The following is a 26,353-nucleotide window of genomic DNA, read 5'->3' as shown; positions in this document are numbered from 1 at the left end:
GACAATTCTCATGATGGCTGCTGCAGGTCTGGTCTAGTATGGACCATCCAGTTCTGGAGGTGTCTCATGGCTACACAGCACGATGTGTCAAATGGGAAACCCTTGATAGAACACAGTCACCTGTCGTCTTATGATTCATGAGTGGCCCAGCTAAACCTGACCCACAAACAAATACACTGAGCTACCCCAGTTGCTGACAGAGGTCAACTCCAGGCTGTATACATGCCCTTCAGCCCAGTCGCCAGACCAGCCAGTGTAATGGCTTCCCTGGGCCCCAGTGTGACTGGCCCACGGCTCTACATGGAAGAGTAGTTAGGATGAGAGGGAGCTTGTTCTTCTCAGCTAGCATATGTCCCTGGCTCTAGAGTCATACCCCTGCCCATCCTCTCTAAGCTAGCTTCACGGACAATCGTGGAGCAACAGTTGGAGCTGCTGTCACAGTTCTTCATGTATGTGTGTGTGTCTGGTGCCTGGGTTCAGACCACAGCAAGTCCACAGGTGAGCTGTTTATCGGCTGGATATACCGGGGCCCCTGGGGGAACACACACCAGAGCAATAATCCTCCCTAGACATCTGGGTCTGGTACTAGAGACACAGCTATTCATACTGTCTATGGTTTAACTCCTTAGCCTAGGTGTGTTTGCATACTGTGTTTGTGTTAGCAAAGCCATGCTACGTAGCTGAGCTGTTCCGTCCTCATGTCAGCGGCTCATCCGATGGACAGGCCAGGTTATGTGTTTGGCCAGCCATAGAGAGGCTCAGAGCTCTGGGAAGCTAGCCTGGCCTGTATGCTACAGATCTAAGCTGCTGTCTGACGTGTGATCTAATGGGATGTATTTGGGTCTTGTGGAGGAGAGCTAGCTGGCTAGATTAACGCTCTGGGGTTTATTTAGATCCTGTACACACATATAGACATCAAACATAGCAGGATTCCAGGCAGTCAAACATACAGTCAAACATAGGCTGTACTTACCTACAGACCAAAAACTGGACCGGCATACAGACAAGACTATTTGATAGAGGGTTGGTGTATTCAATTGTAATAGGCTGTCGTATGGTCCATGCATTTTGGTGATTGGATTTTGGATTTTAGAATTAATTGGGTTAGCCTAATCTAAGAGATAGAGGTTTGTGTGCGTAGTCTTGTGTTTCACCTGTCTTAATATCTGTTTGTATCTGATTCATTGTGTTATTGTGGTTTGTTTGTGTGTTAAAGCTGTCAGTAGGACCTAGGCGCAGACTGATGAGGTCATGCTAACGGCTGGGTCAGCAGTGTTAAGGTGTTGCTGGTGTGCAGGCAGGCAGGCAGGCAGGCATGGATGTACACCACTCTGCACTGGATTGCATCAGACTGTTGGGGAGGGTGGAGGAAACGAGGCAGGGGGCGGGACAGAAAAGGGGTGGCATAGAGAACGAGGGAGGAAGAGCAAAGAGAGCGGGAGGGTGGGGGAGAGAGTGTGCGTGCGTGCGTGCGTGCAAGGGAGGAGAAAAGGAGCAGGAGAAAGAGAGCGAGGACTATTGCTAGGAGACCTATAACCAGGGTGTTGTGATGGCAGCTTTGAAGCCCTGGCTCTCACAGCTGTCTTCTAATTCAGCTCTCTCTCCTATCCTCCATGTGCCACAAAGCACCATCGAGAACAGATTCTTTGTTTCTGTTGTGTGTGTGTGTGTGTGTGCATGTTATAACCACCTGCTAAAGTAACGTGTGTTACTTTTTGTGTGTTTCTGAATGCTGTGAGTGTGGGGGGGTGGCGGCAGGGTGTGTTTTTGTGGAGCTAGGAGCTAGCAGAGGCTGTTTGTCTCTACTGTAACATGACATCATAGTCTCATGACTGGGGCCAGGCAGGAGGCTGGGGCCAGGCAAGAGGCGTGGCAGAGCATGGGCTGAGGGAGGGAAGGGAGGGGCCTAGCTAGAGCTGCAAACACAGAGAAAAAGAGACCGAAAGAAGAATAGAGCGGAGACTAGACAGACTCACAGAGAAGGAAAGAGATCCGGAGAGCTTGAGAGAGGGCAGAGCTAGAGTAAGGAGAAGAGGAGGAGGGATAGTGTGTTCTGCAGCTAGCTCTCTCTTTCTCTCTCCCTGTGGTCTCCACGTGGTCTTAAAGACACACACCCGGTTCCACACTCAGCTTTAGACTAATCTCTCACTCACACACCACTTCCTGCCAGCTTGTTGTTTGAAATCAGTGTGTGGTTCAGCTTTTACAGATGGACCAGTTCAGTTCCTTGTAGCTGCCTAACCAGACCTTGTCCGCCGTGGCGCTAAGTCAGGGGTTAGGTGCTCCACATTCTTGCACCAGCTGTAGGGCCGCAAAGGCTGTGTTCCACATCACAGACAGATCATCAGCACGCTCATGTAGTGGAGTGGACCTGTTAGCTGTAAGGGCCCCAGTCATAGCTGGCCAGCCCTCATGGCTGTACTTCAGTCTTCTGGAGCGACCCAGGCTGGGCGGCTGACTGGACCACCACTTCCAGAGCGTCCTTTCTCTCCCACCCACTCAGGCCTCGGATTGGTTCCACTTGCTGTGCTCCTCAGAGCTGCTGTCCCTTTGGACCCAGTAGGCCCTGCCGTCGGGCCGGCTGCAGCACAGTTCCATAGAAGAATCATGTTCTGCACAGCCCCAGGCTGGAGGAGGCTGGAGCAGACAGACTGCTTTGGGAGGGGACACAGCTGCTGCCTGTCCACTCGTTGTCTCTCTCTCTGTATCTCTATGTGCCTACACTTCTATCTTCAGTTAGGCCTGAAAAACTGCTACTGCATTATGTATAGTGATTTAGGTCTCGGTGTCACCAAAGGTCCTCGACACATGTTTTTGTCTCTCATTCACCTACATCTATGCTGGTCGCGTGACAGTTGTTTCTGTTCTGTCGTTTGTCCCGCAGGATAAAGATAAAGTACTGTCAAACAAGACTCCTAAACCCGACCGCAGCGATGGCGTCAAGGAGATGAAGGAGAAGGCTCCCAAGAGGAAGCTGCCCTTCACAGTAGGAGCCAATGGAGACCAGAAAGACTCTGATTCAGGTGAGACGCGAAGACACCACTTTCTCTCTCGCCAGTCAGGAAGTAGCCATTTGCGGTGGGAGAGAAGGGGTTGGAAGGGTCGGGGAGGGGTACACACACAGCTGACTGCAGGGTTGGCAGAGTATGTGTGTGTGTGTGGGTACCTAATCCAGGCTCCACTGCTGGAGTGGTGGATGGAACAGGAGAAGACCACACGTATTAGGAACCAATTACTGCAGGATTTGTCCAACACAAGGGTGAACAGAAGCCCAGGGTGAGGCAGGACACCCACGTGTTTTCTTTAATATGGGGGAGTGGGAGCAGCCTGCTGCTTATTTGACCGGGGCTCAGGAGAACGTTTGTTGATGATGGTCAGGATCAACGTGGGCTTTAATACTAGAAATCTGCGCAAGATCCAGCCCCATCTTCTCAGCTGTATCATCACCTGGATTGGCTTTGTCAACCAGTTTTGCCAGTTGAGGCTGAGATAGAGGCCAGGTTAGCTGCACTAGCTGAGTTGGTGGTGCTTTTGTCCAAGTCAGGACTGGTCTGTGTGGCTTCAGAGCTGTTGTTTGTGTTGTTGACATTGGCTGCTACTCCTAGAGGACTGGCCAAGCAGCTAACGAAAGGAAGGGTTAACAGCTGGCTGAGTACATTTGCTTTAATATTATGATAGTCACTACAAGTTAGCATAGCGTTTACGTCATTGAAACAGTACTTCCTCTGTCGGTTTCTAGTGGGATATTTTGTGTCATTTTGGAGCGCACTTTTCATGTTTGAGACCTGGTGGAAATGTGTGTGTGTGAACTAGCCTGAAGGTGTGTGTGATCAAGGATGAGCATGTGTGTGTGTGAGCTAGCCTGAAGCTAGCCCTGTGAAGAGGCGTGACCCCTCGCTACTCTCCAACAATGGTCTGAGGGCCTATTGTCATGGTAATGTGATCACCGCCTCTCGTTCCCTGCCAGTGAGTAGGCTGTTTTCCCCCTCCATAACAGACTCAGTAATTTATCTGTCTTCCTCTTTCAGCTCTCCTTTTGTCATCTTTCTGTCTTCCTTCTACTCGATCTTTGAGAATAATATCCTCTCAGCTTTCACTGTGTTGGTTATTTGTAGAATCATCTCTGTTCTCTGTGAGCCGTAGCACAATGTACGACCAATTTGTGTTTTAGACTGAACACTGTCTTTGGGTTTCAGGAGTTGCCTGGATGTTTGTGGCTCAGCACTCCCAGGTCTGTTGTTACCTGGCTGGTTCCCTTCCTGCTGTGTCATTGTCTCTCCCATACACTAACCAGCAGGCTACTTCACACCTGCCCACTCAAACGTGCCCTGCTTGTCTGTCTGATGTCTATCTCCCCACACCTGTGTGTCTGTGCATGCGTGTGTTATGGCTGGGCGATATATACAAAAAAATTATATCTCGATGTTGTCCAAAAATGTACGATATTCGATATATCTCAATATGTTTGCATTTAAATCATAAAAAAAACATGATTTTCTTTTGCCTCCATTAGAAAACAACCAAAACAAATTCAAGCAGTTGCCATAACATGGTACTTGCAACTTGACAAATGGACCTCAGTGTGAGTGCGAGTGCAATTTTCAGACACACAAACTGTGTGTGTGTGAACACTGAGTTTTTTTTTAAATATTCGATATTCACGATATTTTCAAATTTTACATCGTCGTCAAAATGATTGTGATATCATCGCTAATATTTGATATACCACCCAGCCCTAATGTGTGTGTGTGTCTGCGTGTGTGTATCTGTGCAATTGTGTGTGTGTCTATAATCCATTTGTGTGTGTGTGTCTGTGCAATTGTGCGTGCCTGTGCGCTTGTGTGTGAGAGTTCCGGTGCTTCAGGTCTGCTGGTAGATGGGACATTCTTTACCACAGATGTCAATGCTTCCAGAGACGGCACCGTAACAGTAATTATAAAAATGATGAATTGTAAAGCCTATCAGGTTGGGCCTGTTCTGTAATCTCTGTGGTTGTCTATTCTCTGACTCCTGCAGTGGGCTAGCCTTCACTCTCTGGCCCTCCCTCTGGCCCTCAGCTCATCCCTCCCCTGCCTCTCACAACATCTACAGCGAAGGGATCATTTTAGTCTTGCGTTAGCATTAAGCATTAGCCCCGGACCGATGGCTGCTCCTGTGTGATCTGGCTGGCTTGTTTGGTGCTGCAGCAGTGGGGCCTGTTTTGGAGAGCTCTGGGTTAGCTGTGTGTAGAGCTGTGTGAAGAGCTGTGTGAAGAGCTGTGTGTAGAGCTGTGTGTAGAGCTGTGTGTAGAGCTGGGGCGAGTGGGAGGGAGAGACAGTGTGTTGCTCAGATCTGCTGCTGCCCACGCTTCACTTGCACTGGCAGGCTCACACACATACACACACTCGGTCTCTTCCTAACTTGCTCTGAAGTATGCACGTATACGGATTCACATAGGTCTACACATGCTCTGTACGCCGTCTGTGTTGAAGATCCACAGTGTTTGGGAGTCAGGTGGGAGTCAGGGAGTCAGGTGGCTGAGCTGTTAAGGAATTGGGCTAGTAATCAGAAGGTTGCTGGTTCGATCCCCGGCTCTGCCAAATGACGTTGTGTCCTTGGGCAAGGCACTTCACCCTACTTGCCTCGGGGGGGGGGGAATGTCTCTGTACTTACTGTAAGTCGCTCTGGATAAGAGCATCTGCTAAATGTAAATGTTTGGAGTGACAGGTTTTGTGTGAGACTGCTGTACCTGGCAGTAGACCAGGACATTCTTACCTGCGCCTTCACTCTCTATTACTGCACTCCCTATTCATCTCTCTCTCTCTTCTATCTTTTCTCTCTTTTTGCTCTCTCACTCACCTGCCGTCATTACTTTCGTAAAGCCCAAAGTATGTCCTGCGGCCATTTCCTGCTTCCCCTGCATTCACGTCCTGTTAGTTCTCTATCTCTCTCTCTTGTGTGGGTGTGTGTATTTATGTCTAGCAGAGGAAGCTGTTACAACAGTCAGATCTCAACAGACTGGTATGGCCTGCTCAGACACGACGCTCCACCTCTGGTTGCATCCTCATTGGCTGTCAAGCATTCCCTGGTCCAGAAGAAAAGAATGTAATAAACTTTGTATCTGCCTTCTAGAATTTGTTGGAATGAGAACACCTGGCTAGTCTGGTCTTGCTATCTCAAAGGTTCAGCTCGGTCACAATCTTCTGGTTAATGACTCTGTTAAGTCATGGGCTCATATTATAAAATCGCTACTGTCTTGTCCTGTTCCTTGGTTTAGGGGACTGAAATGCGTTGCCTAATGTTCTGAGGCTGCCAGCTTGGTCTTAAATGTTGTTGTCTGTTCTCTCTAGATTAGTTATGGCTTGGAAAAGGTCCAGGAGGGAAGCAAGCATAGTCTGGTCCACAAGCTAACAGCTAACTAGATAGGTCTGAACAACTGTAGGCCCAACTCCTATTCTACCTTTAAGATAAAGTGGTGTGTGTGTGTGTGTGCGTGTGTGTGTGTTGATGTATTAATCATTATTACGCATTCCCAACTCCTTTCAGATGATTTTTTGTGTGGTGAAAGGTTACCATGCACTGGTGTTGATGTAGTCTTTACTATATTTAATATTCTTCCCTGGTTCTTATTAGAAGCAAAGATCGCAACATGTAATCAGGGACTGGCATCGTTCTCTTCTGAACTGAAGACTATTAAATCCTCACATTATTCCGTCTGTGTCTCTCCTAATGGTAAACCGAGCTCATTATAGCACTGGGGCTCCGTGCAACCCAGAACAGGCCAGAAAAGTGTTTTCAAGCCCTTTCATTTCTCCACAGCCCTTCAAAAACAACATGTTTGGACTGTTTCTGTGGTTCACGCTGTTTAGGTCTGAGCTGAAGGAATGTGTCTAAATGGCAAATGCCTGAGAGAACGGGGAGAGTGCATCAGGGGTGGGGGGCACATTTTCTCTAAGTGTTTGCAGATGGTAGGGAAAGTTCATCAGCTCTCTCTCTCTCCCCGCTATGGAAAAATGAAGCCTGGAAAGAGAAGGCCCGGAGCCACCGGAAGCCATCTTTCCTGCCTCCGCTGATGATGTTTGGTGGCCTTGAGCTGAGCTGCGGCAGGGGCCTTACGCTTGATCTCTGATGGCTACTGAACGACAGGGGTCAGCCAGTATTGTTGTGGTGGTCACGCCTAGCGTACTCTGGTTACGTTAGCCCACAAATCTAGGCTGCTGGAGATGTGGAGACGTAAGCCAGTCATGCCAACAGGAGCGACAGCTGTGTCTCCTTTATTTATGCTATTGGATTGCCAATGATTGATTGGGTGTTTGCATGTGCTGGTGTTGTGCGGAGAAAACATTGCGTCCCCTTCCATACACTAGCGGAAATAATTTATAGGTGTGTCTTTCAACGGCAGCTGCCATTGGCCATTGTGTGGTGATCCCACTAACCAGCCCGTTAACCAGTCGGCCCATTGACCTTGGCCAGGCTGGATTGAAATGTACACCAGTGGCCATTTTGTTATCCATGTCAGTCTGCCAAGTCACGCCCTCCCAAAGACATAAACAGACCAGAGACAGCTGACTCCTCCCTGCCTCTTGGGCAGCTCCGTAATCTCTCATTAAATTCACCAGCCCTGCCAGCCGTAGCGCCCCCCAGAAGGTAGATAGGCCCAGCTGGGACAGAGGAGGGGGACTAGCTGAGGAACAGAAGATGGAATGGCTTTGGGATGGGAATTGTTGTCAAGGAGTAGATGAATGTTGTCTTGGCCTAGTAACCTATCTGTCGTAGTGGTCAGAGATGAGTCCAGTTGATTGAAGCAAGTTCAAGTGGATTTGCCCTTTTTCGTGTTTGCGTAGTAGGTCGAACTGGTGTTTTTGTGTAAAAACAAAGGCAAAACTATTGTTTCCCAATGAGCATCACGGTGTGCTACTCTGTTGCTCTCCACCCATGTCCCATTCCCTCACCTCTCTCTCATCTCTTCTCTTTTCTCTCCGTACAGAGAAGCAAGGTCCGGAGAGGAAGCGCATTAAAAAGGAGCCCACCAACTCCAGGAAGGCCAGCCTGCCGTTTGGGATGGGCATGCCAGGGATCCGGGCCGGGTACCCCCTCTCCGAGCGGCAGCAGGTGGCTCTGCTCATGCAAATGACGGCTGAGGAGTCCGTCAACAGTCCAGGTGCGTGTTTGTTATGTAGACCACGTCTCTGGGAGGGTGACAGAGGGGGTCTGGGGAAGGGGATGGAGGGGGGCAGGCGAGTGGATCTGTGCTGATACCCTGTTCCTCTCCTCCTTGTTGCCGTTAGCAAGCTAGTTAGCTGTCCCAGCTACACAATGTTCCCATGTTTCATTAAAGAGCAAAGAGCACTCTTTTAATTTGAATTCAATTAACCAAAATAACCCTCAACAGTTCCTATTATTGTTGTCAGCTCACTGCTGAATGAGTTGGTCCATGTTTTGAATGCCCCAGAGATAAAAACGAAACATTCCTGTACTGAAGCTGCTGTGGGGTTTGGTTGTGGAATGTAGCATGGGACCATTATGGAAATGAAAGTGGTTTCCCTCTGGGGGGTTGAGCTTGTCTGAGAAGGACTAATAGAGCAATCTCAGCCCTCTGCCAAAACCACAGAGCATCCGGAGACCAGGCAGACAGGGCTCTTGTTTATTTTATATCTCATCTGCTTTCTGCTATTAGATTAGACTGACCAAGCATTTCCTCCCGAGTGCTGCATTTTGGATGTCTGGTGATTTAAAACACTTGATGCCAGTGTTGTATAATGCCATGTCTCACCTCTGGTAATCCCCTTAGTTGATAAATACGTAGATCATTGCATCAAGTCTCAGTTTTGGGTAATCCATTTGGTTTCATTTGGATCCAAGTTTTTGTTAGAGTGAGATCCTGTGCTTCCAGTCACCCACCATTCTCCCTTTAGCCTATGGCTACAGGACATAACATAAATTAAGTGAGTTTCCAATAGAATTTGGGACAATGTGCTACAAACTCAATAATGTAAATATGATTAAGGTTTTTCTTTAATCCACTAAATGCAATGAAGAGAGCTCACACTAAATGGATCCACAGCTCTGCTGACAACCTTAATAGCAAGACTGCCATCCAGAGGCCAAGTCTTGAACAAAGTTATTTTGAATCAAACAACACTTACTTTACATTTTATATTCAAATATATTTTCTATCCAAGTGTCAGGCAAAAAGTGCATGTAGAAAATACAGCTGATGATGAAGGATCAGATGTGCATATTTTAACAGTATAACAGTCATATTCAAGGATCAGTCTTTATTTAGTCTGTATTTTTTATTTAGGTACAGCACACAGTAACCATATCTCAACTACTAGGCACGGTGAACAGTAATACTATCACAACTACAGTGCCACAATAACATCTCAACTACAATAGCGCATACTACAGTGCAGAAAAATCAACAAATTCAAAATGCAGCATCAACCAATTTTGTGGGTGCAGACCTGTCATGTATTAGTGTTCTTTTTGTTCCGCTTGTGCCATGTTTATTGATCAGAATGACTATTGGGTTTCTATTTGTTGAATATAAAGACATTCCTTGTCCTTTCAGACACAACACCAAAGCATCAGTCACAGTCGAGTCTGGGTCAGAAGGGAACGCCAAACTCTGCATCTAAAACCAAAGACAAAGTGAACAAGCGCAACGAGAGGGGCGAAACGCGACTGCACCGGGCAGCCATCCGCGGGGAGGCACGCCGCATCAAGGAGCTCATCAGCGAGGGAGCCGATGTGAATGTAAAAGACTTTGCAGGTGAGAGGAGCTGTCATTCGCAATGGGTCCTATCTTCTGCTCTACCCGTCCACCTCTCCATCCCTCTTTTCTGTGGTCGTATGATCATGACAAACTCCCTTTCTTGCTGCCTGTAGGCTGGACTGCATTGCATGAGGCGTGCAACAGGGGCTACTACGATGTGGCCAAGCAGCTGCTGGCAGCCGGGGCGGAGGTCAACACCAAGGGTCTGGATGACGACACCCCTCTACACGACGCATCCAACAACGGACACTTCAAGGTCTATATACTGGCCGCCTTGTTCTGGCCTTGTACATTTACATTACATTTAGTCATTTAGCAGACGCTCTTATCCAGAGCGACGTACAGTACGTACAGGGACATTCCCCCCGAGGCAAGTAGGGTGAAGTGCCTTGCCCAAGGACGCAACGTCATTTGGCAGAGCTGGGAATTGAACCAGAAACCTTCTGATTACTAGCCCAATTCCCTATCCGCTCAGCCACCTAACTTCCTTTGTACACTCAACGCTTACCAACACTATAAAACCCCAAGCAAGCACCTTAAGAATTGCTAAACATTGATGTGTGCATTCCCCTCAGGTGGTAAAGTTGCTTCTAAGGTATGGAGGGGACCCTCGTCAGAGTAACCGGAGAGGCGAGACTCCATTAAAGGTTGCCAACTCCCCGACCATGCTGAATCTGCTGCTTGGAAAAGGAACTTACACCTCGAGTGAGGAGAGTTCATCAGGTATGTGAATTGTTAACCCATTTTTACACTTCAGACATTCTTACCTGCTCGCTCGTCTAGTTTAATGCCCAGAACGGAATAGCTATATCAGTTTAGGCAGTGAACGTGTTTAGCTCATTTTTTGTTTTTCCTCTGCTTTTCTACCCAGAATCCTCAGAGGAAGAAGATGCTCCTTCGTTTGCTCCTTCCAGCTCAGTTGATGGCAACAACACAGACTCTGAATTTGAGAAGGGCCTCAAGTTAAAAGGGAAGAACTTGGACCCGCCCAAGTGTGCTGTCACCCCTGTCAAGGACGAGTACGAATTTGACGAGGATGATGAGGAAGAGCGTGTCCCTCCGGTGGATGACAAACACCTCCTGAAAAAGGAATTCCGCAAGGACCCCGTTAGCAAGGCCAACAGCTTCATCTCAATACCCAAGATGGAGGTTAAAACCTATTCCAAAAGCAACTCGCTCACACCAAAGAAGGCTGTCCGGCGTATTATCTCGGACAGCAACAGCTCAGATGAGGATGATAGGACGTTGAGTTATACTACACCGACTCCTCGGCAACCGCCATCGGCAACTAACTCCAAAGCTCGGGACTCTGCCACCCTGAGCTCCAAGCAGCAAAAAGAAAAGAATAAAGTCAAAAAGAAAAGGAAGAAGGAGACAAAAAACAGCGTCAGTAAGGAGGTGCGCTTTAACAAAGTCAACGACAAGTTCTGCACCTCGGACTCTGAGTGTGAGGACCTGGAGAGTGAGGATGAGAAGGGCTCGATGCAGAGCTTGAACTGTGTAAAGGACTCCTCTGGGAGCGTTAAAGAATCCTCCGTCTTCAATGCCTCCTCCTCTTCTCATGGGGGCTTGAACTCTCAGAAACAGGCACCGTCACTGGCAGAGCAGCACCCAAAGCAGTGGAGGACTGATGGCTGGAAGACTGTGTCGTCTCCTGTGTGGTCAGACGTCAGTTCCCTCTCGGACTCGGTCAGAACCAGTGAGTCGGACTACTCTTCAGCTGACTCGAGTGTAGAGTCAGTAAAACAGGTGAAGAAGAAAGCCCAGGAGAACAGGAAGAAGAATAACAATGTGCATGCGAATGCACTGGACAAAAAGAACTCTGACTTGTACAAGAACTCCAACACAGATGGCGCAGTCTCCAAAACAGATAAAGATGGCAAGGTGTTGAAGAAACATAAAGTGAAGCACAAGCACAAAAGTAAAGAGAAGGAAAAGGAGAAGGCTCCTAGTCTTGTGCTCAATCAAGACATGAATGAGAAGTTTGTTAAAAGCTTTTCTTTTGACTTTGACGATTCAAGACAAAAGTCCCTCCTTGTGGAAACCGAGTCCCCTGCAGAGAGCAAGGTCAAGTTATCCAAACATGACAAAGATCACTCGAAAAAGGAGGACAGACCTTCAAAAGTCAAATCAGAAGACAAGGACTGGTCAACTGGAAAAGAGACACAAAGACCTACTAAGGAGGAGAAAGCAAAGAAAACAAAGGATTCCACCAAGGATAAGCCCAGCAAGGAAGAGAGGGAGAAGCCAATAAAAGTTGACAAAGAGCGGAGTCTTAAGGAGAAGGAGAAACCCAAAGAGGAGAAACAGAAAGCCCACAAAGAGGAGAAGAAGAAGAAATCCAAGGAGAAGTCCTCAAAGGTGGACAGAAAGGGGGAGCAAAAAGAAGAAAAACACCTGAAAGTGGATAAAGAGAAAAACACCACCCGGGAAGAAAAGGAGAAATCCAAGAAGGAGAAAGCGCCAAAAGAGGAGCCTGACTACCAAGGCTATGATGTCAACAATCGTTTCCTCAACCTTGAAGACACCAAGCAAAGTGCCTCCGACGACCACCACGACCGATGGGCTTCAGACCTCTCCTCTGACTCCTCCCTCTACGAAGATGACAGTTGGGACGCTCCAGTGAAGGAGTACAAGGAGTATAAAGCAAACAACGCCGTCAAGCTGATAGTGGAGACTGTTAGAGAAGAAATCAGGGAAAAGAGGAAGGAGAACAAAGTCAAAGACAAGAAGTCAGAACACAATGACAAACGGGCAGAGAAAGAGGTAATCTCCAAGAAGAAAGACTCATTAGAAAAAATTTGTGAAAAGAAAAAGGACTGGGCGGAAAAGCAAAAACTTAACTCCAGCCACTCTTTGGAGAAAGAGAAAAAGCGGAAGGAGTCTGCAGATAGTGTCAAAGAAAAAAAAGAGAAAGACCCGATGGACAGCTGTAGAGACCGCAAAGACTCCTATGAGTTCACTAAAGACCGAAAAGACTCAAAAATCAAACAGGAGTCAATACGAGACGAGTATGGGAATGATGCGTTCTTCAAGGACAGTGAAGCTGTTGGCAAACCATCTGAAATCCGAGAAAGGAACCACTCTGGAAAAGAAAAGGAGAGGAAAGGAGACGGCGTGGAAAAAAGGGAGAAGTCAAAAGCTGAAAAACATAAGGAGAAGCCAAAAGACAGAGGAGTAGACCAAGAGGAGAAGAAGCTGGAGAAGAGCTTGACAGACAAAGCTGTGAAGGAGAAGGACCCAGACCGAGGCTCTAAGGAGAAGAAGGACGGGGCTAAAGACAAACATAAAGACTCTCACAGCAAAGAGAAAGACAGGAAGATGGCTTCAGAGCAGACAAAGGACAAGAAAGAGAAACCCTCCCAAGATAAACACACAGAAAGGGAGAAGGACTTCTTTGAGGTAAAAAAGGAGGAGAGAAAGCCAGAGAAGGTTCGCGAAAAAACTTGGTATAAGATCGCTGACATCTTTACGGACGAGAGTGAGGATGAGGAAGATAACTACAACGGGGGTGTAGCCAAGCTAAGTGACTCGCTAGGGCTCTCTGACTCTCACAGGAAAGACTCCACACCTGACAGAGATGACTTGGATCACTTTGCAACAGAAAAACCAAGAAAATACTCAGTGGAGGTCAAACACACGGCAGAGAAGCAGAAAGAAAAAGACCACAAAGAGAAAAAGAAAGAAAAGGCCGGATTCGACTCGGGGAAAGATCGAAAGGGCTCCCTGGAGAAACACAACAAAGACAAGAAAGAAAAAGATGTTGACATAAAACACAAGGAACGTAAAGACAGGATGTCAGTAGATTCAAACCAGGAGAAGAAAAACAAGCAGAAACTTCTGGACAAGAGGGAAGCCGTCGAGGAGAAGATCAAGAGCAAATATAAAGACAAGCAAGACCACCTCAAGGACAGGAAGCCCTCCAAGGGCAGTGGGGAGAACGAGAAGTCCCTGCTGGAGAAACTGGAAGAGGAGGCCATGAATGACTACAAAGACGACTCCAACGACAAGAACAGCGAGCTGTCCTCAGACAGCTTCACGGATCGGGGCCACGAGCCGGTCCTCAGCAGCTACTATGACTCCTCCAACATCAGCTTGCCAGACATCACAGAGGAGAGGAGGGACTCTCTGTCCATATCAACCCCCCAGGACAAGTTCAGGGAGAAGGAGAGACACCGGCACTCCTCTTCCTCATCGTCCAAAAAGAGCCACGAGAAGGAGAAGGTCAAGAAAGGCGACAAGAGAGACAAGACGGAAGAGATCCGAGAGTCCTACGGCCGTAGAGAGAGTCTTCCCTTTGAAAAGGAAACGATGCCTCTCGAGGCTGACCCATACACGTTTCCTTACGGGTCTAAGGGGGATGGAGAGGACGATTTTGACAAGACGTTGGAGTTTGAAAAGGAGATGTCTAAAAAGGCTGACAAGGACAAAGCTAGCAGTGTCATCAGTGACAAAATCAAGGACAAAAAGAAGAAGGAAAAACACAAGGAGAAGATCAAGGAGGACAAACATAAGTATGTAGACAATTGTGGGTCCTTCAAGCACTCCAAGGAGGACATTAAGTCTGGACTGAAAGAGAGCCCTCAAATCACCAATCTTAAAGAGAGGTCCAAAGAAGACAGTCCTAAATTTGAAGCAAAGAAGGAAAGGAATAGAGAGACCCTCGACAAAGACGGCAGGACAGATCACATCAAGTCGAAGGTTAAAGAGGAGAACGAGAAACTCGGTCTGTCCAAAGACACCACTCGGAAAGACAACCGTCCTCGTGAGAAACTGCTGGTTGACGGTGACCTCAGACTTACAAGCTTTGGGCAGATGTTGAGTTTGAAAGACCAGGAGATCGAGGAGCGCCATAAGAGACATAAAGAGAGGATGAAGCAGATGGAGAAACTGAGACATCGATCAGGAGATCCCAAACTCAAGGACAAAACCAAGTCCACAGAGGAGCTGAGGAAAAGCCGCAGTGAGCTGTCAACTAAGAAATCAAACAGTTTAGAGTCCGCCTTGAAGGAGAAGAAGCTAAAAGACGTGGGTCTCCCAGCCCAGATAATGTCCCCTGAGAGGAAGTCCCAGGCCTTGGATGGTCACAACTCCAAGGACTGGCTAGCTGGCCATCAGATGAAAGAGAACTTGCCTGCCTCTCCCAGACCGGACCAAAACAGGCCCACTGGTGTTCCCACCCCCACATCTGTCATCTCTTGTCCCAGCTATGAGGAGGTGATGCAGACCCCAAGGACCCCTTCCTGCAGTGCGGAGGACTACCCTGACATCATGTTTGATGGCCTGGACTGTCAAAACTCCTCTGCCATGACCATGTCGATGAATGCCTGCTCCCCATCCTTTTTTGACCGGTATGCATTGATTCTTTCTCAGATCTTTTTCATGTTTCATTTAGTGCTGTAGTATTTATATTGTTTGAGTGTTTTAGTTGTGCATGATAAAGCATTTCTCATGTTGCCTGCCTCTACCTGTTTCAGGTACTCCAACTCCTCTCACAGCTTTCAAGAGGGCACGTGTCTGACCCCCGCTAAGAACCTCCAGCTTCCTCTGGTGAGCCGCTCTGGCTCCTCTGAGGTCCGCAGGCCCCTGGAGGACGAGTTTAAGGCTGAAGCTGACAAGTTCCTCCGACAACAGAGCATGCCAGCAGACTCCGACTTCGACCTGTCAGTCTCCCACCCTGCAGAGGACAAGCCGGTGTCCATTGAGAGACTGGACTGCCTGTCTTCTCCGTACTTCTCTCCCATGAGGATGCTGTCCCCTCGGGTGGAACCTGCTCAACCAGCACCAGACGGCACCAGCTCCAGCTTGGTGTGCCCAGAGGGCAACGATCCAGAGAATGTCTACACCAACTTCCTCCTCAATCCCTCCACTCCTGCCCACAGACCTGACCCCCAGGAGCCATGCCTGGACATCGCAGCTCCACCCACCCCAGCCCCGGCAGCGCTGCCCCCTCTGGACATAGATGACCTCCCAGAGCCTCACCACAGTGAACCCAGCTTAGTGCCCTCAGACCCAGTCAGTGGTTCTGACTACCTTCCTCCTGTCACTGAGGAGCGAGATGAGGAAGATGAGGAAGAAGACGAGGAGGAAGAGGAGGAGGAGGAGGAAGACATGATGTCAGAGGAGGAAGGGGAGGAGGAAGAGGTTGACGTGGAGGAGAGAGCGGAGCGTGCAGCGGAAGAGGCGGAGCAGCGGAGGCAGGAGGAGGAGTGCTCCTCCTTCTCTCCGAGGGCTGAGGAGCCTCTGCAGAAGAGCTGGGCCGAATCTCCAGACAGACGGGCCACAGAGGCGCACCAACTTAGCCCCTCGCACCCGCACCCAGCCACCATTGGGGAAAACTCCTGCCACCACAACCTGGCCTGGAACTCCGACATGCTCCCCAAGTCTCCCCAGAGGAACTATGGTGAAATCGAGGTGGCCGTCTCCAAAATCACCAGCCCCTTTTCCAACTCAGACAGTGAGATACACCACATCCCAAGCCACACTTCCGTCACCCCTCCCTACGCCTCCTACTCAAGGACCTATGTCCCAGAGTCTGACTTTGAAGAGCAGAAAGATGCAGTGGAAGACATTCCTTCCCCAGAGAGACCTGAGACCGCTTCCCTGGATGCACAGGTTAACTACATGAACACCTCCTCCTCCTCTACCAGGTTAGAAGCCTTCTTCACAGACTGTAAGCCTTTAGAGGACAGCCACCAGATAGCGCCAGAAGCTCCCTGTATAAGAGAGATCAGTCCAGACAGCAGACAGAGTGCCCATGGCTTCACCACAGAGAGCCATCTGGTCCCAGCAGGGGGCCACGAGCCAGTGGTGCCCTGGGCTGATCCATTTGCCACCACCGTGGACGAGTTGGACGATCTGGGACCCTTCTCCCTCCCAGACCTGCCCTTGCCCGACAAGGAAATGCAGGAGCCCGACGCCCGAAACCCAGAGTCTGCCGACCTCAAGGCCCTGTCTGGCCACCTCCGACCCTGCCTGGCTGAGAGGCAAGAGGAACCGGAGCTCATGGATGTAGACCTTCCCAGCTTGGCCAAGGCCCCCTGCCCTGCTGTGGGTCTAACCCTCAACGAGGCTGGGCAGGACCTGGTGATGCCCTCGCCTCAGCCTCCCTACCAGGCAGAGCTGGACGCAGAGCCTCAGAGCGTGGCAGTCAGCTCCTCCCTGAAGCAGCAGGGAGTCCTGGAGGCCAGAGGGCAGCACGAGGGACCTTCTCAGACTGATGGAACCCTGATGTTCCCTGCTGTGGAGCCAGACAGCTGTCAGCCCCACAGTCACCTGAACCTGACCGACTCCCTGTCACTGCCCATGGTCCCTGGGATGGAGCCCCTGTTCACCGACAAGCCAGATCAGGGTGGGCAGATAGCCGAGCCTTCTCTCGGGTCCTCTTCCAGCCCGCTGCCCTCTGTCCCAGTCGCGGTGACGATTTCCAGCACGGTTCAGGTGTCGGAGGCTTTGGAGACCGCGTCCAAGTTGACTGTTACTTTGACCACGCTACAAACGGACGTAGCGCCCAAGAAGGTGGAGGAGGTGCCTCAGAGGATGACCCGCAACCGTGCCCAGATGCTGGCCAATCAGAACAAGAACGTGCCCACCACCACTGCCGCCGCCACCACCACCCTCGCTTGCGTGATGACATCTTCGGCCTCTACTCCAGTCAGTACGGTGCCGAACCCTGCAACTGTGACCTCTGTTACCACCCCTAGCACTACAGCCTCCACCCCCAACAACACCCCCACCACCACCCCCACCCTGGTCTCTGCTGTGGTTGTGCCTCTGGAGAAGGAGGAGAAGAAGGAGGTGGTCGGCGTAAGCGTCCCTGTCTCCGCTCCCGCCGCCCCGGCTGTGCTCAGCAAGGTGAAAGGTCGCGTCCTGGAGGAGGAGGAGTCGCAGACGCAGCACCCACGCAAGAGGAAGTTCCCCCGGTCTGGCCAGCAGCAGGTCCAGGTGCAGCTGGTCAACACCGCCATGCAGCAGACCCGGGAGATGATCCAGCAGACGCTGGCTGTCATTGTCAACGCCATCAAGCTGGACGACATCGAGCCCTACCACAGCGACCGCTCCAACCCATACTTCGAGTACCTGCAGATCCGCAAGAAGATCGAGGAGAAGAGGAAGATCCTGTGCTACATCACGCCCCAGGCCCCCCAGTGCTACGCAGAGTACGTCACCTACACAGGGTCCTACCTGCTGGATGGCAAGCCCCTCAGCAAGCTGCACATCCCTGTGGTGAGTGAAAACATATACGCCAGCTAGCTCCATCTTAAAACCGATGCCACTGTCCTATCCGACATATTGTATTTATATGTGCCGTGATGTTGGGATGACGATCGCTAACGTGTTCTGGTATCGTGTTTGTCAGATCGCTCCTCCTCCATCCCTCACGGAGCCCTTGAAGGAGCTCTTCAGACAGCAGGAGGCTGTGAGAGGCAAGCTGAGACTGCAGCACAGCATTGAAAGGGTAAGACTGTCCTCATCTGTCTCCCCTGTCTCTGATCTTTGCTCCCACCTATCATTGGCAACCATTTGTGTTTCTTTATTGTCTAATGTCTGATGTAACGTTGAGTGTGAGGAGTTTTTTTCTTTGATGTGAGATTAAAGCATGAGAGCCAGTGAGCGTTCTTATAGCTGTGGAGTGGTCACCACCGCAGTACTGCCGGCTCTGTCTCGATGATTACTGGGGTATGATTAACCCTGGGAACTGGAATGAGATCATAACTCCACCTTATTATCCTGCCACCAGAGAAACTTGGAGGACAACGTTCATTTTCAAAGTCTCCCTGACCCCTCTCATTTCTTGAATCTTCCCTCTTAGAATGTTATCTTTATATTTATGCTCTCGTTGTCCCACCTATTCCCTCTGTCTGCAGGAGAAGCTGATTGTGTCATGTGAGCAGGAAGTGCTTCGGGTTCACTGTCGAGCAGCCAGGACGATAGCCAATCAGGCCGTGCCATTCAGCGCCTGCACCATGCTGCTGGACTCTGAGGTGTACAACATGCCCTCCGAGAGCCAGGTGGGTAACTACGGCAACATCCCTGTGACATCACCTAGGCTGTAGAAACACTGTGCAACAATCAGCTATCAGTGTAGTTGGCATGGCTGCCATCTTCTGCTCTCTCCATTTGAGAATCATCTTGATGTATTTATCTATCACCATTTTATGAGATAGTGTTTGTCCTACATTGTATTACATAGTTGTGATAACCTTCCTGTGAACTTCTTGAGGCTTACAACAATTCTATCCTACATGTTTTAAGACCTGTGTCTTCTTCTTCTATGCCATGTTAGGGGGACGAGAACAAGTCTGTGAGAGATCGCTTCAACGCTCGCCAGTTCATTTCTTGGATCCAGGATGTAGATGACAAGTATGACCGCATGAAGGTAAGCCTACTATCACACTCCTCCACTCGCTGCACCCCTGGTTATGTTAGACTGGACGCCATTAGGTTAAGAAGGGTTGTCCTTAGGGATCACATCCGAGTACATTACAAAGAGATTCCAACGAATTGTGCTGGTATGATAATTATGATTGTTTTGGGGTACTAATGATCTCTCGCCTGTTCTCCCCCAGACATGTCTGTTGATGCGACAGCAGCATGAGGCAGCCGCCCTCAACGCAGTCCAGAGGATGGAGTGGCAGTTGAAGGTGCAGGAGCTGGACCCTGCAGGTCACAAGTCCCTCTGTGTCAACGAGGTGCCCTCCTTCTACGTCCCCATGGTGGATGTCAACGACGACTTTGTCCTGCTTCCCGCGTGACACGCACACGTACGCCGAGTCACGGCTTGTCATCCTCCACCACTTCTTCTCAAAGAGACATTTTACAGATCGAACGGAAAGGGCTAGCCAGTTTGAAAAGGACTATAAAACCTATATATTATATAGAAAAAAACTGTAAAAGACAAAAAAACTTGCTGATGATTCCCTTCCGTGAGAGGAGTCTTTTTACCGGAGAAAGAGGAGAAAAAGAAAAAAAAACACAACTTGCACTTTCATCCTTCGAGTTTCTATGCTTTTGTTTGATCGTATGAAAAGCAAAAACATCTTTGCTTCGAGGCTTGGTCGACAGGCCTCTGCCTTCGCCCAGTCTCTGGTCCATGGCGGAGCAGTGGAGAATAGAGATCTATTTTCTGTTAGTTGATGATCCTCCACTGAGCCGAGACCTCCCACTTACTTGGATCACTTCCCAGAGGAGGAGCCTCCCAGTGACCAAAACAAAGGCGTGGTCTGGAGAGTGTGTCTGCGTTAGAGCTGCATTGTGGGATCTCCCACCTGTGTCCTGACGGGGGCTGGAAAGAGTCCGTGGATAAACGCAGTCTTTCTGCTCAGGACGATAAGGCCACACTGAGAGCCAGAGAGCAGTCCCCCTTCTGTCTACGCCTCCAGTGCCACTCCACATCACATGGTGGCGCTGCACACATGCAGCAGTGTATCAAGGGGGGTCAGTAGTGTGTGTGTGTGTGTGTCAGCTCTCTTCGGAGGGGAAGAGACTGGACTTTAAGCCTCTCTGCCCTGGTGGGGGGAGGGTACTGAGCTCCGAGGAGAGACTGGAGGGTCCTCGATGTCAACTGACTTCACCCTCCGATGCTCCAATGCACACTCTGACCAGGAAGCGACCGCAACAGGAAACACAAACACAGGACAGGACAAAACAGAATAACATGAATGTTGCGAATCAAACGTTTCAAGACGTTAGAAATGGTGGTTTAGAGGAGTAAATATTCTTCTGTCTTTTTCTTTACTTGGGCATTTCATTGTTTCTGAGGAAGTGACTTGAAACACTACAGAGCCAATATTAGTTTAATGGAAAAAATCTGAAAAAAACACAAAAAAAAATTGTATTCCGTAAATTATGTACAGTTTTTATATTCGTTAACCAATGTATTCTCGCTGCCTTCTAGATAATTTATTTTGCCACACATTACTGCACAGTTGTAAATAACTTATGTACTGTAACATCACTCAGTTAAGTGTAAAAAAAGATTAAATGAATAAAAATTATCTTTGTATGTACAGTTCACTTTCAGGCAGCACTTTCCCCCTCATATACCCATGGGCCAAAATGTGTATGCTGTCAGTATTTAGATGCCAGTGCACAGTCCTCATGTTCCCACCTGCAGACAATGTCCCGGGATGGGTCAGTGTAGGCTCCTTGTTTGGGTTACTATCACCACAACACACACAACTAGCTGGTAGATCACCCCTTCTAACTGAACAGAACCCAACCTAGACTCATCAGCCAGTCCTCACATGTAGCAGAAAGGTTATGGATTTATTTAAAGAGAAGAAACAGGTATACTAATCATTGCTTTACTACACAATTATATCTGAAAATCGAAACCAAGAAATGCCTTTTCACAGGAAATATTTTAGTTTACGCAATGTTTGGCAAGTCAAACTATGATTAGAGGGAGAGAGAGAGAGAGAGAGAGAGAGATGTCACAAACAAGCAAATCAATCACATATATATAACTCAATTTTCAGATGCTATTATTTCTCTGTCCGTGTTTCTTTTCGTCTACATGAGCTGTACAGTTATGTGTAGTACTCACTATCTGAAGCCCATGACGCCAGATCCTTGTCTCCTCATCTTCCAAAAGAGTTCGTCTTTTCCCCTGACAGGCAAGCCGAAGTCACTTGTGTCTTAGCATATGCAGGTTCTTTATCTGATGTGAAATGTGTAAACATGCACTCAGACACTTAGAAAAGAAACATTCATAAAGCCTCAATTTCCAGGTGATGTTTATACATTATTCCAGCCACAGGCTGCATTCCACGTTTAAAAACCTCCTGTGTTGATTTGATTCAAGTATTTTGACATATAACCAACCTGGTCTCCTTTTAAAAAACAATTATTGGACTTGGCAGTTGCGGCTCATTTTAAAGTCCTGAAGTAAAGTAATCTCTTCCAACAAACAATGTTTTAATTTGCATTTTAATTCTCTTATTTCTTTTTCTTCAAGTTGGTAGTATTCAAGTATCCCCCGACCGATCATGATTGATCCATCCCTATTAACTACAGTAATGACACAAAAGGCAGTGTTCCACATCTTCATTCAAATGGTGTTAGTCAAGTGGTTTGTCAGGACTTCCCGGCTGGTTTGATTCTGTTCCTCAGTTTTACCTACTTGTCCCATGTTGTGCAGTGTGATGGTGTTTACCAATTGCAGTGACTGGCAGCAGTTCAACTATATTGTTTTCCACGCCAAAAAGCATAGACAGAATTGATTTAGCTGAACTCACACACACAAAAAAGGAAGTTAAAATCTTAGTGTGACGGTGAAGACGTGTTTGTTGTCTTTTTATCCTGTTGGTAGATTGATTTGTGATTAATAGATGTATTTTCTTTGGCCCAGTGGGTCCTAATTTTGAACCTTCTCTGACCTAGCTACCATAGCTGGCCCCCACATCTGCCTGTGTGTGATAGAGTTGTTTTCTCCTAATAGGAATATTCAGTTAAACAATTTAGTCACAAAGGTTATTTACTCAATGAGAACATAGTTGTGGATGGCATGACTAGTCAAGTTTAACAGGTGTCTGTTCCACTACACAAGATAATTGGCTAGATAAATAGTTCTACATTTACTCCTACAAATCATGAAAAGATACACACCAAATATTTATAGCACACAGTCATGGTTAGGTATACACCAGAGGTTTAGATTCAAGTCCAATGTCTTTTTTGTTCGTGTTTTTATTAATGATTTTTCAATTAGTTTGGAAGTGGGCGATTTTGTCAAAAGAATCCTTGTGTGTGTTAAGATCAGTGTATGTAGTGTTGCTCTTTTGTCTGTTATGTTTATTTCTTGTTTGAGGCTAAGCACCAGTGGCATGTCAATCACGTTGCTTAGGAACAGAATGTAAACCGTTACTTTGGCCACAGCCTCAAGTTCTTGGTTTATTGTTTACAATAACGCATCAAGTTTGTTTGGGTTTCATGTGCACCTCTCACCTTCAGTGGTCGGAGCCCTGCCTTTACTGTTTGATTTCTTTATTTTATCATTTATTTGAACCATAAAGGCTTGAAATGGTGATGGTTAGTTTGAACAGTAAACAGAAACATAGGCATACCAGCCTGCTGCACACCACTCAAAGCAATAGTTACAAGCATCAATATTTTTATTTAACATACGTTTGACATAAGGGTTGTGACTAACTGACACACACTCTGTTCCTCTCATATACGTCCAGTTACTCTCTCCTACATGTGAACATGTTGGTTGAACGTTGTCTCCATCCTCCTCCTTAATCCCAGTCCAGCAGTCAAGCATTTGGCCAGATGACCGTGCAACCTCTGTAACCTCTTGTTATTCTGCAACACGTTACCTCTTCAGCCCTTAGTCTGCTCACCCGACAAGCTCATTCTTACTGGACATCCTCGTACACATACACAACTCCTAGAATCACGATTTCAAGCCTTTTTTTGTGTTTATTTCTTGTTTTATTGAACCAGACAGTAGCTGTTTATTTAGAATGGCAAATGACTAATAAGAAGCATGGAGAACTACTCTTTAAACTGGTGAGAAAAAAAAAAACTATTTATTATCTTTCTGACACCTGTGGTATGTTTGAGTTGAGGTGGGTCTCCGCTGTGTAAATGTTCCTCCTGTAAAGCGTTTAAAGAGACATTGTACATAGCTGTATATAGTCCCAGGACGTTTTGCACCCTCCTCTTTGTACTAGTCTATACTTGCGTAGAATGTGGGGTTCCAACGGCTACGAGCCTGTGCGCTCGCTGCTGGTGATGTAACAATGTAACTTTTTTTATTTGTACAATGTAGTTGAATTGTGTACATATTGTTGGAGCAGCTATCAGGGGGCTTGGGGGTGGGGGGGGGGGGGGGGGTTGATGATGCTATCGTCAGTGCTGTAAGGGATCCAGTACTTACACCTTTAGCTGTGTTGATTTCCTGCAAAATCAAAAAGCGAGAAACTGAAAATAAAAGACTAAACTTATGAATAAAAATTCAAAATTGTTATTTTCTACAGTTGCATGTACAGAGAGCGCGAGAACTGCTGTTGTTCCTCAGAGATTATGTTCGTTAATAAAATTTTGAAATATTAATTCTCTGGTCACTTTCTATTCTGTTTCCTTGGACACATTCACATACTCAGGCACACACACCACAAGATCAGGGGGGCGTTGTTAGACATAAAGCTCTACTGGGGCACAGGCCCCTACTCATATCCCTTTTATTTTTCTACCAAGCTTGCTGCACATAAGAAGTGTGCAACACAAAGCACTATACAAACACCCCTTGCTTAACCCATTATACGTACAGTAAGTTTGATATCGGCCTTGTCAGGGACATAATTTGTTAATGCTTGAGTGCGACTGCGCAAGCCAATTTGTTTTGGAATAATGTGCCCACCGCGCGTCTACTCCCCAAAATATTTTACAGTTAGAGGTCTACCTAAAGCCGTATTCACCGTTTACTTGACACTACAGTTGGTTGAAAAATATTAGTATGATGATAGGGTATATAGACTATCCCCTAAGTTCAAGTCTCTTCTGACTTCCTTCGACCTGAAGCTGCTGAACACACCGGCGACCCACAAGGCAACACTTTCTCTCCCCTGTCCGAGGCAGAGATCTCTGACCTCATTCTCTCTCATCGCCCCACCTCCTGTCCCCTTGATCCAGTCCCCTCCCCTCTCTTTCAAACCATCTCTCCCTCCATCATAACTTTTCTTCTCCATGTCCTTAACTCTTCTCTTACTTCCGGCACTTTCCCCTCTGCCTTCAAACAGGCCAGAGTTAGCCCTCTACTCAAAAAACCCTCCCTTAACAGCTGTCCTCCAGAACTACAGACGGTATAACTACTACCCTTCTTTTCTAAAACAATTGAACGCGCTGTATCTAACCAACTGTCAAACTTCCTCTCTCAGAACAACCTGCTTGACCCCAACCAATCGGGCTTCAAGACTGGCCACTCCACAGAAACTGCCATCCTGTCAGTCACCACTGCCCTCCAGTCTGCCAGAGCGGCTTCGAGGTCACCCGTCATCGTTCTGCTGGACCTTTCTGCAGCGTTTGATTCGGTTAACCATCAAATCCTGCTGGCCAGACTTTCTGAGATGGGCATCACTGGCATTGCACTTCAGTTGATCTCATCCTACCTGTCGGGAAGATCCTACCAGGTCTCCCGGGGAGGCAAAGTGTCAGGCCCCCGCCAGCTCTCCACTGGTGTCCCACAGGGTTCCGTCCTTGGACCCCTCCTCTTCTCCCTCTACACCACCTCGCTTGGACCAATCATCACCTCCCATGGCTTCTCCTACCACTGCTATGCTGACGACACGCAGCTGTACCTGTCGTTCCCCCCGACTGATCCGGGGATCTCAGCTAGGATCGAGGCCTGCCTCACAGACATCTCCGCCTGGATGACCGAGCACCACCTCCAGCTGAACCTCGCCAAAACAGAACTCCTCATCATCCCGGCCAAACCCTCCATCTCCCACGATCTCTCAGTCACCCTGGGATCGGCGACGGTGACCTCTTCATCCTCTGCCAGGAACCTCGGGGTGACCATGGATGACGAGCTCTCCCTCACAGCCCACATTGCTGCGGTCTCCCGGTCGTGTAGATTCACCCTCTACATCCGGAAGATCAGGACATACCTATCTGAGCATTCCACCCAGCTGCTAGTCCAAGCACTTGTCCCCCAGCATGCGCAACCCGCCCTCTCCAGAGGATTCAGAACGCGGTGGCCCGTCTGGTCTTCAATCTACCCAGACGCTCCCATGTTACCCCGCTCCTCATCTCCCTCCACTGGCTTCCCATCACGGCCCGTATCAGATTCAAGACTCTGGTACTGACCTTCCGAGCGGTGAACGGGACTGCACCCAACTACATCAAGTCTCTCCTCCAGCCTTACACCCCCCTCGCCACCTACGGTCTTCTTCTGACAACCGTCTGGTGGTCCCACCGCTCAAGAGCGCCCGGTCCCAACACAAGCTCTTCTCCTGTCTGGCCCCCCAATGGTGGAATCAACTCCCCACCTCCATCAGGGACACTGACTGTCTCCCCACCTTCAAGAAAAGGCTCAAGACTCACTTGTTCCGGGAGTACAACGGCACTTAGGAATGCTTGGCTTGGCTGGACCTGATGTTCCCTCCAGGATCACAATGACTCGTATTGAGAGACTTGTTGCTCTTGTTGGTTAGTTGTAACGGTTTCAAATTCTTGTACTCGCTGTGAAATATTTTACTGTTGATTGTTTTTTCTACAGGTACACTCTTGCACTCTTGTGGGGAGTTTCATGTTGTTCAATTGTAACTTGTTTAACTGCATGCTCTTATGGTTCTTCCCTTTGGCACTTATTTGGTTTTCCACAATGTATGCTTCATGTTTTGGCTGCTCGCAATGTTTTGGTCTATCTCGTTGTTATGATCAGTGACCTATGCTCTTTTGTAAAGCTCTCTCTTGGAAGTTGCTTAGGATAAAAGCGTCTGCTAAATGCATAAATGTAAGTTCACCCATTAAAAATGTGGTGGCCCGCCGCCCGACAAGCAGTAAATGAACAAACAGGTGGAGCTGTCTTACGCATTATAATAGGCCTAAACCTCATTGGTCTCATAATTGAACTGCTTTTTCAGCAGA

General features: G+C 48.2%; 1 protein-coding gene across 2 annotated transcripts in view; it reads left to right on the top strand.

The window, feature by feature from the left end:
- ankrd11 (ankyrin repeat domain 11) overlaps positions 1 to 23,818 on the top strand; it is a 96,393-nt gene extending 72,575 nt beyond the window's left edge. For both annotated transcript variants that reach the window (XM_062470755.1, XM_062470756.1), the window contains 11 exons: positions 2,885 to 3,023; positions 7,967 to 8,140; positions 9,554 to 9,754; positions 9,871 to 10,013; positions 10,333 to 10,480; positions 10,629 to 15,108; positions 15,235 to 17,983; positions 18,117 to 18,215; positions 18,625 to 18,768; positions 19,044 to 19,136; positions 19,327 to 23,818. In XM_062470755.1, the coding sequence (XP_062326739.1) occupies positions 2,885 to 3,023; positions 7,967 to 8,140; positions 9,554 to 9,754; positions 9,871 to 10,013; positions 10,333 to 10,480; positions 10,629 to 15,108; positions 15,235 to 17,983; positions 18,117 to 18,215; positions 18,625 to 18,768; positions 19,044 to 19,136; positions 19,327 to 19,512 (8,556 nt within the window). In that variant the 3' untranslated portion in view covers positions 19,513 to 23,818. The remainder of the gene's footprint in view (positions 1 to 2,884; positions 3,024 to 7,966; positions 8,141 to 9,553; positions 9,755 to 9,870; positions 10,014 to 10,332; positions 10,481 to 10,628; positions 15,109 to 15,234; positions 17,984 to 18,116; positions 18,216 to 18,624; positions 18,769 to 19,043; positions 19,137 to 19,326) is intronic.
- Positions 23,819 to 26,353: the final 2,535 nt, after the last annotated feature.

The sequence above is a fragment of the Osmerus eperlanus genome, chromosome 10 (assembly GCF_963692335.1).
Source record: "Osmerus eperlanus chromosome 10, fOsmEpe2.1, whole genome shotgun sequence".
Classification (NCBI taxonomy): domain Eukaryota; kingdom Metazoa; phylum Chordata; class Actinopteri; order Osmeriformes; family Osmeridae; genus Osmerus; species Osmerus eperlanus.
The sequence above is the reverse complement of the archived record's forward strand: the minus strand, read 5'-3'. Positions and strand labels throughout refer to the sequence as shown.